Raw genomic sequence first — 16,973 nt, 5'->3', positions numbered from 1 at the left:
TATATGTCTTCGCTACATGTATTTGCTGTTACTGGAATCTGGTCTTAGTGCATATGCCCAAAGTCCTTTGGAGAACTGCTGACCCTCGGAATACCAACAGTTTTCATGCCACCTCAGCCTTAATTGTACTGAAGCTTGTCAGGGGCTTGCCCTGCTTGAGCAAACAAAACACATTTTCTGAGGGTACCTAGAGGAAGTTACTTTTGCTGCAACAAAAATATACATTTGCTACACGAAAGAAATATACAGGCTGCTGTGTATGACAGCAGGGTGCTAAACACACGTTTATCTCCATTTCTCCACCATTCTAAACATTTTTTAATCTTGGAGACCCTTTTAGAGTTCAGGGTGCTTGCCTCCCTACTGCTCTGCTTCAGTTCATGGAGCTTAAAACAGAATTTCTCAGGCTTCACATCTGCAGCCATTTCACTTAGTGCCTTTCCTTACATTACTAGCAATGTAACTTGTAAACTTCAATCCATTTAAATGAACATGTAAAGAGATGTAAATCCCTCCATCCAGCCCTGCCTCATTATCATGTCTTTCACAGATTTGCTATCCTGCTTTCCATATGTATTGTTGTATCTAAGGTAGGCCAACTCAAATGCAAGGAAGAAAAGCAACCCAACTAAGATAAGAATGGATCCTTAATACATGCAGGCATGTGGGCATACCTGCACATATACACTTGTCTGCAGATGCCTCTTTCATTTGACTGTGCCCAGAAAGAAGTGGAAGTGAACCATTAATTCAGGTCAGATAACAGGTAGCATGGGCATAAACAGGTATGGTGGTTCATATTATCTATGATATGCAGAAGTAGTCCTTATTTTTAATTCACTGGGAATGAGTGCTGTGAGTGCTGCTGTGAATAACCCTCCACTGGTGCTGTTATCCACTACTGCAGAATTGCCAGAATTTTTTAGTACTGAAGCTGATCAATAGCAGCTCTGCGTGTAGCTCCATGTTTGCCAAGAGCATCTGTATCGTTTGGTGACACAAGTTAATGGGTTCTGTTTCAGGGTGAAGTGGATGCGAGTGGGTATTAGACACTTGTCCTGCCCTGTGCAATTCATTTCCTCCCCCTCTTCACTGTTCATCGCTGAAGTGATTTGGAGTCTAGAACTGATCTAGCTGAAAGTAACCCCCAAAACTGTCCGACAGTTTTTTCTGTGTTATTCTTCAGCCAGGTGCCACACACAGCGTGCACTTTGTGGCAATGTGGCAAAGGTGATGCAGTCTGAGCAGCCCTGCTGTCCCTAGATCTCTACACATGCTGCCAGAATTTTGGTCTGATGTGTGACCTAAGACAAAGCTGGTAATTTATGCTCTCTGTTGGTGTTTGGTTCTTACAGTTTTGATGATAACCTTTTAATTAGGGGAGGGGAAACTAATGTGTTTGGGAAAGTCTGCATTTTTTTTAATAGACTGCTGTCTGCTCAGACAAGGTATAGTTAGCTCTTCCTGATGCCAAGAGTTACAACAAAGTGCACTATGCCTTTTTTCACATTTCCTTTTCATTGCTGCTCTTCTTGCCAGTATTTAGCTGTCCTAACTAATGAGTAGATACTAGAGCATCTTTTTCTTATGGTGATAAGGAACATATTTATATATATACTGTATAAGTAATAAATATTTTTTTCATGTTTTTTAAAAGCAAAATATAAATAAAGCCATAATTTGCATTTTCATAAAAGTAAATATACTTTATGAGTGGCAAACAACCTAAGAAATCTTGTACAAAAAGTCAGACACAATTAAAATTCCCTGACTTCCATTTGGATTTGGAAATGGAGAATGAAGTTTGACTCCTCTTGGAATCGATAGGAAATTTGTGAAGTCAGATTTCATATACAGGGGGTTTTAAAAATCAATTTTGCAAACCACTCCTAGGAAAATAAGATATGAACAAAATAAAAATAAAATACTCAAAAAACGTATCAAAACTTAAAAAACAGACACCCTGTTACAATGTAGAAAACTATTGAATTATTAAATAAATTTCATGAATATATTGATGGTTCATTCATGAATGAACCAAAAAGGTGCTAGGTTAACAAATAAGTAAATGACTGGCTTTCAATATGAAGAAGAAAGCAAAAAAAGTTGTTGCATAATTTGTCAGTGAGCTAGATTGTTATTTGCTTTCTCCTCCAAATCACAGGTTTTTCTGATTGTTTAAGATAGAAACACTTGGAGATACATGGACATTGATGCCTATATGCCCAGAGGAAGCATCATTTCCATCAGTATGAATGGATTATGGAACCATGTTATGGGCCTCTCATTACATTATTCACAATGCAGTACATTTTGTACACCATGCCACAGTTTGTGGACAAAAAAGAAAACGTGACTGGGATGTATTTCTTAGGACAGAGACCCTCTCTAGGGTGAGGCTCCAGCTAGAGTGAGACGCCTGGTGCAGAGGATGGGAGTTTGGGACAGAGAGAAAGAGGAAAAAACCATAGAAACAGGATCATTTAGGTTGGAAAAGACCTGTTAAATACAAAGGTCTGCAGAAGGTGCAAGCAGCCAAGCAGAGATTTAGATTGTCTGTTTTTTAGGATAGACAGTTCTGTTACACTGCTGCTAATTATCTAGTTTCAGTGTCTGCCTGAAAGAAATAAATAATTAAAATTGGGGTGTTTGGAAGGGTTGATTTAGTGTTTGTAGATTTTAATACATATCGCTGTCTGATCTGTCCTCACAAAAGCTCAGTGTCCTGTTCAGATTTAGGTATTATCTCAGCTCTGTCTTTTCTGTGAACTTTTGTAGTGTGTTGACTTTTAAGAGTCGGCTCAGGCACTATAAATGGAGCAGAAGGAATTGCAAGTTTAATTTTCTTCCAAATATTTAATGTCATATTTCAATGGGTGAACATGTCTTACAATAAAATTGTTTCAGTATTTCCAACTAACAGAAAAAACAGCCTCCTGAACATTGTTTAGGGTCTGCTTCTGGTTAAAAATATAAGCATCTCCTCAAAAATTTGTAGGCACATTTGAGACCTTGATTTTATACTTCACTGATGTAATTTTAGTTGGATGTTGCTCATTAATGATTAATAATCACTGATCTTGAATAGTAATATTTTCAACAGTATGATTTTCCAGAGAAATAATTTGCAAAACCAGATAATGCTCCCATTTCCTGGTGCAGCCCACCCTTAGCAATAATGTTGCCACGGAAACAGCAAAACTCTGATCCAGTGACAGAACAGGGAGTGAGGGTGAAAGGGAGATGGGGGCAATTTATAGTTTTTTTGGTTTTTGGATTTTTTTAACATAAATTAACTAGAATTTGTTAGAATAGTTTTGGTTTCAGATTGGTTTTTTTTTTTGGGAAAGGGGGTGTTCCTTGATTTTGGGTCGGTCGGTTGGTTGGTTTTTCTGTAATGGTTTTTCTGCAATGGCACCCTTTACCTACATGCCTTCAGGTTTTTTTGCATAGGACAGTAAGCTGAGGTTGAACTCATTATGGAAAAAAACCTAAGCAATGTGAGCCCAGTCTATGCTTTGATTCCTGAAAAATGTTTTGAAGTAGAAGTATATAGTCCTGCCACTGAACAGAAGTACAGTGCCTTTCAATAATTCTTGCCCCCCTTGAAATCACAGTAGGATGTAACTGAGCTCTGTGTAGGTAGATCAGAGAAACAGAGAAATACAGAATATGATATGTTAAGTATGTACAAACAGTACATATAGAATTATTTAACAATTTAGTTTTTAAAATTAAAATTCTTAATTCTTAAGAAGGTTAGACATAATGCCTTTTAGCTTATCCTGATGTTATCTTGCTTTTCTTTTAACTACATCATCTAAGCTTGCCTCACATAAAGAAAGCTGAATTAGGCTGATTAATAAATACATGGGTAAGAGATTTCTGATATAAGTATATCTTGTGTTGTGCAAAGAATGCTGATATTTTCTTAATTATCAAAAGAAGAAATGTCCCCAAAGGATATTAGAAATCATTGTATTATAGGAATGCTGTATTTTTATTTGAGGAATTGACCATTTGTTGATATTGAAGATTCACCAAGAACATTTACTAAAGCAGATTATTAAGACTTGTGTCCATCATATTACAATGTAAGGAATAGCATCCTGTTTGCTGATGGCTTAATGTTACATCACACCAACAGTAATTGTCTAGGACTTGTCATAAGGAGGAATGTTAACTATGATGCTCTATGGCTATATTTTGTGAAGTATTAAAACTCTTAGCAACATCTATATTTATGCTTGACTGACAGTCAGTGTTTCTTATAACTTAGCTAACCTAAATTCCATTTGGAGGGTGTTTTTGGTCCAAAGTTAAGTGGTTTAGCCGGCAAGCAGTTTTACTGCTACCAGGCGACAACTCTGAAAACGCAAATATTTCAGCAGAATTTCAACAGTTTCTAGCACTTATTTGTTGTAGAGTACATGCTTAACCACAGTGTGTTACTGGAATGAGGCATTTTTGCCGACTCTGATCATATGTTTAATTTTCTCTGAATATGATCACTGAAAGTCAAATCTTTGCATTCTGTAAGTTTTTTACTATAGGTCGGGGAACATAGTGGTGGTACTTCCTGTGTTTCCTATTTATGGTGGTTGCATTATCCTACCTGGTCTGGCTTGTGTATTGGCAATATCTCCTAAATTTGTGGCAATTTAAAGCCATTTAATCCTCAGCAAAATGTACTTTCTCTAATCATGCCCCCAGCGTAATTTCTTTTCTTACCCTTTGTGGTTAATAAAAATTAGTATCTTCTGAAATACAGGCTGCAGAGGTAGCTTGGATATAGAAGTAAAAAGGTGGCAGCTAAGAATAAGTCCCTAAGAGCCACTTGGCGGAAGAAAAGGACATGAAACAAGAACTGAATTAAAGCTGAAAAAAACAACAGGAAAAAAGATCAAAAAAGAAAGAAGGGTCTAAGAGGCAAAATTACCAGTAGTTTGTAAGAAATGCTGTATTTTTTTAGAGGCAGTGTACACCCCCTCACTGTGTATGTATTTCTAGGGTTACATATTATTTTTCATTTACTGACATTGAATTTCCACCTGCCATTTTATTACTGTGTCGACAAAGGAGTAATTTTTCCATGGCCATTTATTAATCATGTTGTAGTGTCTGGCTCACAAGCCTGCAAAAAACAAAAAGAAAATAAAAAGGCTCATTTTCAACCTGGTTGAAATTCAACGTGCTGACTTAGCACATGTTGCTAAATAGAAGTAAGAAAAAAATAGTGCTCTGAATGTCTTGCTGTCTTGCAAGATAATAGCAGCAACAAGCTTGTTTAAGGCAGGCATGGTAAAGTCAGTGTGCAAACTCCAGACACAGTGCTGGAAATGCAGAAGACATTATAAATGCTCTGGCAATAGCTAGAATGAGCTAGATCCTAATTTATATTGCAGTTTATGCCTATTACACAGTCTCCTAATTTCACTCATTATTTCCTGGAGTTGGATTTGGACCTGCTGCCTGCAGGGCAAAATTATGTACTGTTTCTAGTCCCTGGAACTATAAAAGGCAAGGTTTTGAAATGTTCACTTCTCCTGCCCTAGGACTGGATTTGTAAGGGAGACAGTTTCCTGATCAGACACTGAAATAGGCACTGGATTTCAAGCACTGGGTAACTCAGTGGCTTCTACTCCTCTGCAGTGTCTAATGTCAGATTTACAGTAGAGCTCTGCATCCAATGGATGCCTTGCAAGCATTTCTCTGTCCAGTGAAAGTTTCAAAATTAGACCTTTTGCTGGTGGTCTGGGAAGCTTTCATCCTCTAGCTTTCCCTTTGCCTACCATTCTCATGAGTGATGATCATACTGTCTTTAAATATCTACTGTGCTAACAGGGTAAATAAGGGAGAAATAAGTATATGCAATTTTTTTTCAAGGAGAGCTTTGGGTTTGTTTTTGTGGTTATTTTTATGGGAGGATTTGTTGATTGGGTGGGTTTTTTGTTTGGGTTTTGTTTGTTTGTTTGTTGTGGGTTTTTTTGTTTGTTTGTTTTGTTTTGTTTTTGTCAGAGATCTCTGAAGACAAACCTGTAAAATCTGTGAATCTGCGGGTGCAGTGAGAGCAATCAAATATCAAACGAAATGTGCACATTCATGTTCCTATGCTGGATGTAAATGAATTGGCTGAATGAACACAGTCGGGGAGAAACAGAGATCTGACTCCGGTGTTTTCCTCACCTGCTACTCCTGTGGACACCCTAGGCATTTCTCTGGCAACACCCTGTCTTCTGCAGGGGCTTCACGACCCACTCCCGTCTGCTGACACGCCGGCTTCATTTTCTGGTGTTGCAGCAAAAAAGGTGCCGCCTGTGCTGGAAATGGGATCTTCCACTATTTAGCAAGGCTTTGCTGAATGAGTCATCAAAGCCGGCTGGTATTGGCTGGGCTGGTGAGCACCCAAGGGATTGCCTGGCAGAGGCTGCGAGGCCTCGCTTCATTCACAGAAATGTGGGGATGCTAGCCAGCCCTTTCATTCACTCGCGCAGCATCTCATTCACATTTTGCAGTCCTGCTGGCCGCTTCTAATGAAGAGAGCCGTTCGGGAGCAGTAGGGTTTTCTGGGCAGTAGAGACATGTAAAAATAGGCTATGGTGTGTATATTTGCTGTTGCTGTGCTAGGAGGATGACGAGAGGAATGAATGCTGTGAGGATGCTGTAGCAGGTTTGCAGCGTGGTGATGAAAGGCTCTTCTGCAGATCAGTAGAAAACTGCTTTACATTGACTAGGACATTGCCATTATTCATCACTGCTGGGATAAGAGGTGCTGACTTAATTCAGTATGTCATGAATATACTAATTAAATACCTGTATTTAAGCTGGCTGTTCCACTGTGTTTGGAGTTTGTATACTGCAGCCTTTAGTCGTGGGAGAAGGAAGGAATTCCATAGACCTTTTTCCTTTAAGTTGTGCTGCAGTTAGTAATTTATTTTAAAAATTTGCACTATGCAACTTCTCTGGTCTGAATTTGTTTATAATGCAGTGTGTTGTCCTACATCCAAAAAATGTTTTGCAAAGCAGATTGATTTATAGGAAAAAAACCATATGACTTGTGATGGGCATTGTATATCACAATGCTGTACACATTTGGACTTCTAAAGAAATTGCAGGAGGAATGAAATGCCTGTTTTCTGCATGTTTTGCTACTTCTCCAGATCTAGTGTTTGTGACTGACATTCATTCTTAATAAAGGCTTTTTTTTTTTTCCTCACTGCAGGGTGTCAGTTTGCTGCTACCTGGACTTTTTAATATTCTTTCAGGGTTTTTTTCAGTTTTTCAGAATTGAACCAAACATTCCAGTGAATTGAAGACCCTCTTCATGTCTTTCTTCGGACTGAAATCAGTTGTGAAAGAAAAAACGTCTATTAAGCCTGTTTTTGGACATCAGAAAAATACTTTTCTTCACACATAGGTACTTACATAATTCCTGCATTAAAATAGAATGCTCTTGTGAAGGAACAGGGAAGAAGGATTTATTTCTCTGTCAAAATTTGAATATAACAGTTTCTGTGAGGGACAGCATTGACAAAAAGGCACTGTTAGGCTGCTTTTGTGGAAAAAATGTATATATTCTTTAGTTCTGTTCATCTGTTCTGAAAACCTTTAAGGTGTCTGTGTTCTGCTGCAGGGGCAGGAGAGGGGGATTATATGTATGCAAATATTATCCAGATATTTGCTATCTAATTGTGATTTCTTTATAGATTCACAAATATGTGAGGTGGAAGAACATTTTAACAGATGAATAAAGTGTGGTGTTTCATGAAGGCTATTAATTCAGTTTTAAAGGTAATTGCCTTTGGTACTAAAAGGGTGGTGGGAGGGGATAGGAATTAAAGGTTGGGAGGAAGTATCTGTTTGAGAAGATAGGAAAAGGGAATTTGAGAATTGATTGGTGCTAGTGTGCTGTAAGTGGGTGGATGTGGTTTTTTTTTTTTCTTCTCTCTCCTTTTTTTTTGGCTACAGGAAGTGATTTGCAGTGTTCACAGCCTTTTGTTGAAAAGGGTCCTTCTCATTTGTGTGAGTCATGCTTTTGCTGTGAGCGAGTTGGCAGCTCTAAGCAGGACTGAGATCTCAGTCACAGAAAACTGTTACTTCACCCAACCTTAACAAGGAACCAAAAGAAATTTCTAATATATATAGTTTTTCATTTTTCCTTATACTGTTTTTCTTTTTTACCCTAAACTCTTGTTAACCCCCCGTGCCGTTATGAATTGCTTGCTATGTTAGTACAGGCATCTCCTGCATTGGCATCAGATTTGCCAGAACGTATGCAGGAAAGCAGATATAGAAGGGCATGCTTCAACGTACCAAGTATAACCGCTTCAGGAATGATTCTGTGACATCTGTTGATGATCTTATTCACAATTTGCCCATGAACAGCAAGGTCTCAGGAGTTGCTACAACTTCAGCTTCACCTTCGTACCTGGTCTCACCAGAGGTTCTCCGCAAGGACCAAGAAGATGGACCCAGCACCCTGTGTACCCTCATCCATAAAGTGTCCCACTTGAAACTCTCTAGCACGGGCAGCCTTTTGGGTATCAAAAACCTCTCCTCTGCAGTAAAGGAGCTTGCTGTCTCCAAATTGCAGGGAAGCTCGAGTGCTTCTAGTTCAGCAGCAGGGGCTTCAGACAACACATGTAACCTTGTCTCTGCCACTTCGTGTTCTCAGCAGGACGTGAGCAAGATGAGTATGGGGAAAAAAGCACGGTCAGAGGAAATGCACCTGGGAAGTGAAGATTGGAATCAAACTAGCAGTTTTGTCAATAAATCCTCTCGAGGATGGCTGCACTCGAGTGAGAAGATCCTGGGACCTGGTGTGACGTACATTGTGAAGGTTGGTCTGTTTTCTTCCATTCTCTGTTTTTATCAATGAAAAATTCTCTGCTGGTTTTGCTGACAGGATAGTCAGGCTGAAAGGATCTCTATTTGTATTTTTTTTTTTGGTGCATAATACATTAAATGTAAATGCAGGAAGGAAGGGTTGAGAAGCTGTGTTAATTTGTTACATTAAAGCAAACCTGCAAATATTGTTCTACAGCTGTATAAAAATCTTGTTCTTAAGATAAAAGCTGATTTGATCTGGGTTTTTTAGCCTTCTTCTGAATTTAGGTTTTCAGTGTTATCTAGCATACTCTATATATCTTGGATATGTAGGCTTTCAATATGTCTGGTGCAATATACAGGAGGAAAGACAGACTCCTTGATGTGAGGAGAGCTGTTAATCATGCATGAATTTTTCAGTTTTAAACACCTCTAAGGGCAAGTGTTTTTTTAAAGTGAAATGATATTTGAAATCTTAGGGCAGTAAGGCAGGGAGCACAGTTCTTATTCTGTTTCACAATTTGTTGTGGGTAGAGCAGGAAAATGCAGCTTGTTTTACATAATGAGCATTCAGCCACTTTAAGTGTTATTGCTCTTTTCAGTCCATTGATACAGCATGTTAAGAGCAGAGGATCTTAAGTTTACAGGTTAAACTTAATGTTTCTATATGCTTTGAAAATATTTTGAAACCACCTGTTAAAGTAGAGCCTTCAAGATAAGTGTATGTGCAATGCTTTTTGTAGTTAGGCAAGAGTCTGGTAACACCTTTCAGCATGGTGTGCAGAAAGTGTAAAAATGACATTATTGTCCAGAATTCATTCTTCAGTTGCCATATTTCATTTGCCAAGAGGCTTTTGTATCTTAAGTGTTAAACTGTTTTGCAGCAGGCTATTAATATTACAGGTCTATTTTTAGTGTCATCTTATTTTAGGTGTAAGAGTCACAGGTGACTTTATTTCAGGATGCTTTAAAACTGAGTAACACCCTTGTTACTTAACTCTCACTGCTTTTTCTCAAGTCTTATTATCAAAAGCAGAGTGCATTTTTAGCTGTTGGGAGACTAGGAAGCAGTTTTCATTTCTTTGTGTTAGTGGTGATAATAGATTTAGCAGGTGGTGCTAGATTGAGTAAGTTGGCCAATTCAGAGCACTATTGAAATTGTACTGTCTTTTTTATCACTCTGAAATTTACTGGGATCACAAAGGAGTCAGTGCTACCTTTCAAGCCACAAACTGCTGTTCTGTTACTCTTCAAGAAATGTCTCAGTAAAAAAATCCCCACTGATGCTAGACATAGTGGTCTTGAGACTCCTGATGTCCTTCTGCACAGAAATACTCTGGTTAACAAAAGGTCATTTACCATTTTCACATTAGCTCAGGCAACTCAAACATTTTACTTTTTATTTTGCATAGGATAGTACAAGCCCAATAATGACTGTGTGAATACACTGCTGCTGTTAGTTTTACCTGAAGTGATCATTCTGAAAAAGAACACACACAGCACTGAATTTCTTAATCCTTTCAGCAGTTTACATACTATATGCTATAGGAAGCTGATATCTTTGAATTGAAAAGAGAATTAAAGTTATACAGAAGTGGACTAACATTTACAGTTAGTAATTTACCCATACCTAACTGAGATAGTAGAATGAATATTAATTAGTGCAATAGATGTTGGGTACATGAAAGTGTATTTATACACACTGTGTATATCAGAATTTTCAAAATCAATCAAACAACTTACTTTTAGGTGTTTGTTAGTAGTTTATTAGTCATTAAAATATATGAAATCTAGTTTATTCTTTCTGTTAAAAAATAGGATGATTAACTTTATGGTTTCTGTCATAAGAATCACAGAACAGTGCTCTGAATGTAAAAACAAAGATTGAAAATAGATATCAAAATAAGTGGTTAATGAATGAATGAATGAAAATAAACTGGTCCTGATTAGTTCCTAATTTGCCTGCTTATTAACTATCTCAGTTTTCCTTGGCAACTGCAGCATTCATATGGATAAGAATAGAAGTGCAGTTCCCAAATCCTTAAACATTGTTTGCTACCAAGGCTTTTATCCAATCAGACCATCAAATCAATACACAGATAATGTATACTGAGGGGAAACATTCCTTGGATACCTCATGGCTATACTGACTGTCTGGGGGACTTGTACCATGTTTAATTAGTACCATATGCCTTTCAGAAAATTCCATATGCCATTTGTTAAATGAGACAAAAATTAGATTTGTTGTTAACCAGCAAAGTCTTTTTTTTTTTTTTTTTGGGCAAATGTGCACTGGGTTACAATTTTCTCATTAATCCACATTTAAAAGAGAAAATTTGTCATGGGACAGGATTAGTTGTAACTACTGGGCAGTTTGATAGCTCACATTGGAATCTTCTGAAGTAAGAGACACAAAATTCTTATGTGCAATATATGAAAAATATGAAATTTCACTGCTGTTCCCACATTTTTACATATTACTCATTTTAAAAATAGGCAGTATAACTCTAATGCTTAAAAAGGGTGCAGGTTTGTGGTAAACTGTAGCTATATTCTGATCTCCATGGTCTGCTGCAATGGAATTGTTTTCAACCATAAAAGTGCTGGTGCTTTCTCAATCTTTTACTCCCTGTGGATTTCCTATTGCATTTTTATATATTATAACATAAAATGTTTCACAAAAACAACCTCAAAAAGCATTTTAGCAACAAATTAGACAATGACCATAACCATACTGGGGATATAAAGTAGTCAGGTACTGAAATCATACTTAATACTACTGCTGGACTGTTTAACAAATAATGAATTAATGAAAAAAAAAGGCAGTAGTTTGCTGTGCTGGAAGTATTTAAAGAGTTCAGTGCTTTCCCTATAGTGGTACTGATTACTCAAGGAAGAGATTATGTCTTCATATTGTCAGAAAAACAAAGGCATAGAATAAAAACAGTGTAAAAAAGCCTGAGTAATGCAACAACAATTAAATGTTTCAATGTAATCTGTTGTTTCAAATGATAAATATCTACTTATGAGTATCACTGGCTAATATTATAGACATTTTGGAGTTTGTTTTATTTAAATGTGAGCACAAAAGTTAAGAGGCAAATGCATTTTTGTCTTCAGGTAACTTGTGGCTGGATTTTGTAACAAGTGTCAATGAGTTTAAAATACTGTTGTTCAGCAGTTCAAAACCAAATAAACCAAAAATACTGTATAATTTTATATGTCTATATGAAGTGTATCTGAAAAAGCCAGTAAGATTTAAAGCAACACAGTAGTATAGAACAGACCTGAGTAAATCTAGTGTTAAAAACCAGATAGAAATACAGTATCTAAGAGAGAGGAAGGAAGAACTATTTCATCCAAAAGAATCACTTCAAGTCAGGCAAATAATATTTCAATAAAAAGGACATTAAATTATTATTATATTTCAATATAAAGGACATTATTCTTACTATAGCAAAGTATTCAAAGAATATAATCCTAACTGATATTATTTCTTTAATATTCTAACACTTTCATTCTTTGTGAGGAAATAATAACAGTTTATATCTGATGTGGAAAACAGACATCATTGTGATGCTGTTCAAACACATCACCAAGTAAAGGCTACAGTTCTGCAAACATTCCTGCATGACACTGTTTACGGGAGCATTCTCATTGAAATAATTGAGGCTACCTTTGTACACTGGAAGTTAAGTGTGTGCTCAGGGATGAACTGAATTGCTGAGTCTCTTTAGTGGCTAACCCAGACTGCAAAGCACAGCCTTAAATGGAGCTAACAGAGTGGAAACTGCATCATATGTTGCCTTCCCCTAGAAGACTTCAGGGCTCTTTGGAAAAATGTTTCTCTTTTTATTTTTTTTCCTTTCTGTTGTAGCCAGAATTGATTTGCTCTCACTAAAAAAATCCCAAAAAACATTTCAGCAAAGCTTTTTCATTTCTCTTTTTGGTTAAAATTATCTTCTTTATAGAAAAAAATTTGCAAGCTTGTTTGGGTTTCTTTTAACTTAATTTCAACTTTTGTCAATCAAATTGAGGTGATGCTATTCATTAATCACTGATCATTTTGCAGGGCCTGACTAAAAACCCCAAACCACAGTCCTAGAGCATCCTGTTTGTAATAAGGTTTACATGTTTAAGAAGTGTGTTGTGTGTTTCAACCATATGGTAATAATAGGATAGAATACTGACTTTTTACTTCAGAATCTACTAGCCTCAACCCGGGTACAAAAACAGTGCTAACAAAGACTAATGAAACTGGCTTATCACTGTGGGTTTTAAAGCTGCATGCATGCAGATTAGGGGAGAGAGAAGTAAGTGACAAAGACAGCATTGGTTTAAGTAATTAATCCCTCCTATTGTACCATATTCCTGAGAGATCAGTTAGTATCCTTTCCATTTTTCTTCACTGTTATTTGAACTATGAAAGAAGGATGTTGATGCCTGTTGGTCTGCTGAAAACCTTTCTTTTGATCTTCATGGGCCTGAACTACTGTGGGTCTGTTGTACAGCTCAATAATAGGAAAAGAGCATTTCTCACAGAAATTAGATCAGATTCTACGAGCAGAAATCATACCATAGAGTCTTTAATTATAATATTATTCTAATTACATGAATCAAGTACTATTACTGTACATTTGCACCCTTTTTTTCTTTCTGCAGAAAGCAAAGCATGTATTGATTTCAGAGTTAAAGGATTCAGCTGTCAACATGAATGTCTGTTCTCCAGTACATTTGGACTGTTTGCATGGAGTATTTTTGTTCAAAACAAAAATTATACTCTTGCTAGTTATTTATCCTGCTAGTTATGTATGTCCTACAGTTTTAAAATCCCTAGATGAATTTAGCTGGTCAGTGTAGGAGGTAAAATTGCATTCAGGCAGAATTCCTTCTCTGTTTTTCCTTGGAAATTGGACTGTTTGTTTCTTTGTTTTCCAACAATGTTTATAGTAAGAATATCATGTGCCCAATGTAAATATCTGCCATTACAAACACAAAGAGAAAACACAGATGAATCAAGATCTTCAGTGAAAACTCATACCCTTCTGTGCTGCTGGAGACAAGGCATTCCTTTGTCCCAGTGACAGGGTGTTTTTCTCCCCTAGCCAAAGTGAAATCTTATCTCCACTAACCCAACAGCTATACTTGTGCTGCAGCCTGGCTTCATTTTACAGCTGAAAGTTCAAGTGAATGCACAAAGTATCAATATTAAATTTTCTTGTTTACGGTGAGAAAAAGCTTGGATCTGCTTTGGTGTAGTGTCAGAGACAACCAGCCTTCCTAGCTACTTATGCTCTTTCAAGGTGATTTACTCTCCCATGCAATGAAACAAATTTCATAGAGGAAGAGGGTTTCAGTATTGCTTCTCTGCAATTCTGAGTAGTCATGTAATACTAATTTTATTTGAGCTTATATGTTTATGACAAAATGTAATGCAGCTCTACCTTTGTCAGCTGCAGGCAGGTCTGAGGCAGAGCCTGTCCATTTGAGTTGTGATGGGAATAATGATGGGACTTGGTGCAAGCACATTTCCAGTCATCCCTTGTTTTTCTGGAGGGATTAGGCACAACTCAGTCAGGATAATCTGGAATGTTTATTTATTAAGTTAGATATTCCCCTTGGTTTTCAAATAAGTTTTCATAGGGCCAGCTGAAATTTCAGTCTAAAAAGGCTGAACCAGACAATCCAAGTCACAGCAAAAAGTTCAAAGACTGAAAAAAACTATGTCTGAAATTAGACAGAAATGACAGTCAAAGCCATAAAAAAAAAAAATAAATAGATAGGGTATAGGGTGACACAAAGAAAGAAATGTGAGGAAGAGAGAAAAAGATGTCTAGACTTTTTTTTTTCCCCTACAGCACCATCACATTGGATTTACTGCTACAGGTATTTTTTTTAATTTTTTTTTTTTACCTCAGAATAAATCCTGAAATTAGAGACATAAGTTGAACAAATACCTTAAATAACAAGCACATGACCAAAAGAGAGAGATTTTATCTTAAGATGTTGTCTAAGCCTACTCAGCACCATTTCCATCCTTTGGATATATTGTTGTGCTCAGATACCTTTATTTACATTTTTGGCTCTTACTAATTTAGGAATTGTACAAGGAAGAGAATGTCTCATGGGACAGCAACATCTTTCCTGACTGACATTTGACACTTCTTACTTGTGATAAAGTGATTAAGAAGCATAATAAGAAACAGGATTGTCTCTTTTTTATAGACAAGTTGCTTTCATTAACCCCAGGACATTTTAGAAACACCTATAACTTCCCAAAGAGTTGGAATGTTTCAGAAACACTGCCTTTGTCACTGAATGTAGGGGCCATGTTTTGTGACCACGTTGAATGCAGATGCTGCTCTTCTGCTAACATTTTTGGTAAGTTAATTGTGTGGAAAAGCTAAGCAGCAAGCACTAATTAACTGGAAACATTGTATGAACTCTCTCTTACAATGTATTTACTTCTGCCAAGGAAAAAAACATGGAAAACATGGAAAGGCAGGGCTGCTTGGTATGGGCACCTACTTGGAGCTGCAGGTGCCAATTCTGAGCTGACCCTGGCCTTAGGAGTTTCAGGAGTGGTGGTAAAAAGGGGTCTCGAGTAGGCCTGCTTGGGGCCATTGGGGACCTGGTGGTACCCCTGGCCTCCCAGAGCTGCTCTGCCTCTTCATAGCCTTTATGCTGCAAGGAAACCTTCCAGAGATTTTTCACTATTTAAATCCAGCCTTGAAAATTTCTCCCCTTATCCCTGTTTTCTGCACAGTGGGGGTTATCTTTTGAGCACTTTTTCTGAGAAGACAAAAAACTATAGCTTCAGCATAGGAGAGTTAAATATTGATAAAGACTCTGAAAAAAAGATCTGGTTTAATTGCTGAGCTCTTTTGATGAAGACCAGAGGTACATATGTCACTCATACAAAAAAGTACTCCCTCTCCCTCCATGCCTGTTTTGGATTTTCAATTTTAACAGTGACAAGTCCTTCCTACATCAGACCTCCAAATGCACAGTTTAGAAAGCAGAACAGTATATGCATTTCAGATACTTAACATGGGTTTGTGTTTGGCATACTGGAAAAGCACCTGCTAGATCTTTTGTCTTTTGAATCTGTGCTTTAATGATACTCCTCATCAAGAAGTTCAACTTGCTAATGACTCTCTTACTCTCTAATGACTGAGGAAGAACAAGTTCTTTAATAGCTAAATATATTTACAGTGTCCATATTTACAGTTTCAAATGTCTAATTATGATTTCCACCTATTGAAGCATATTGTTTTGGCTGCAGAAGCTTTTGTGTGTTTGTGTTAAAGGAATTCTGATGCAGAACATAAGCTGCTGGAACTAATCTGCATGGTGCTTTAAAGGGAAGTATATCATAGTGGATATTCAAGGTAGTAGCAAAACAGTCTGGAAAGTCTTCACTGAATTAAAGTATGCAGCTGTGAAAATGAAGCAATTCATCTGTGCTACTGCAGTGCATACTCTAAGTGGTTCACACTGCAATAATTGCATTCACTGTTATTATGTATTTTTAAAATTAAATGTAAAAAGTATAGAACTAAACCTTGTGGGTTTTTTCCTCAAATGTAGCTTTTTCTAAGGGAAATTTTTGTCCCATGCAAAAAATTGAGTCTTAATATAGAATGTGTTTACATTTGAATTAATAGAATAAATCACTGTCCACTGTGAGCTTCTGATTCAAACATTCCTGAGGTTTTGCATGCAAAAACATTTATCTGTAAGATAAGAACATAAGAAATATTGTTCATGCATAACTACCGATATGGGATTTTTCTGAAATCTTGTGAAGGCTCTGTTCATTTAGCATCTCTACTGCATAAATATTTCTGGGCATGGTGTTAGCAATCTTATTTCATCCACCTGCAAGTAAGAAATAAGAAAAAAGTATTTTATTTGAAGGTGTTTTGTTTTCAACCCCATTTGAGATGGAGATGAGAAAATTGTCAGAAGCGAAATTTGTTTCTCGGTTATATCTTTCCCCTCTAAAGCAAGAAATGAGACCTCAGAGTTGACTTAAGAAATTGCTTTTTGAGATAAGATAAAATATCTTCTTCTTTTCCTAGCTGAATCTTTTGCCTTTTTTAAGAGATTCTGAGTCCTTACTGTTGAGTTGATTGTGAGATGCT

At 36.9% G+C, this 16,973-nt stretch overlaps 1 protein-coding gene across 11 annotated transcripts in view; it reads left to right on the top strand.

Moving 5' to 3' along the window:
* SHC3 (SHC adaptor protein 3) overlaps nucleotides 1–16,973 on the top strand; it is a 67,813-nt gene that overhangs the window by 2,409 nt on the left and 48,431 nt on the right. The window contains exons 1-4 of one of the 11 annotated variants that reach the window (XM_036403867.2): nucleotides 6,422–6,769; nucleotides 7,278–7,417; nucleotides 7,707–7,791; nucleotides 8,675–8,839. In XM_036403867.2, the coding sequence (XP_036259760.1) occupies nucleotides 7,744–7,791; nucleotides 8,675–8,839 (213 nt within the window). In that variant the 5' untranslated portion in view covers nucleotides 6,422–6,769; nucleotides 7,278–7,417; nucleotides 7,707–7,743. Of the gene's footprint in view, nucleotides 1–6,421; nucleotides 7,418–7,706; nucleotides 7,792–7,812; nucleotides 8,840–16,973 lie in introns of those variants that run through there. The other 10 variants (XM_036403870.2, XM_036403869.2, XM_036403868.2 and 7 more) reach the window with 10 other exon arrangements.

This window comes from Molothrus ater, chromosome Z, assembly GCF_012460135.2.
Source record: "Molothrus ater isolate BHLD 08-10-18 breed brown headed cowbird chromosome Z, BPBGC_Mater_1.1, whole genome shotgun sequence".
Lineage (NCBI taxonomy): Eukaryota > Metazoa > Chordata > Aves > Passeriformes > Icteridae > Molothrus > Molothrus ater.
The sequence above is the reverse complement of the archived record's forward strand: the minus strand, read 5'-3'. Positions and strand labels throughout refer to the sequence as shown.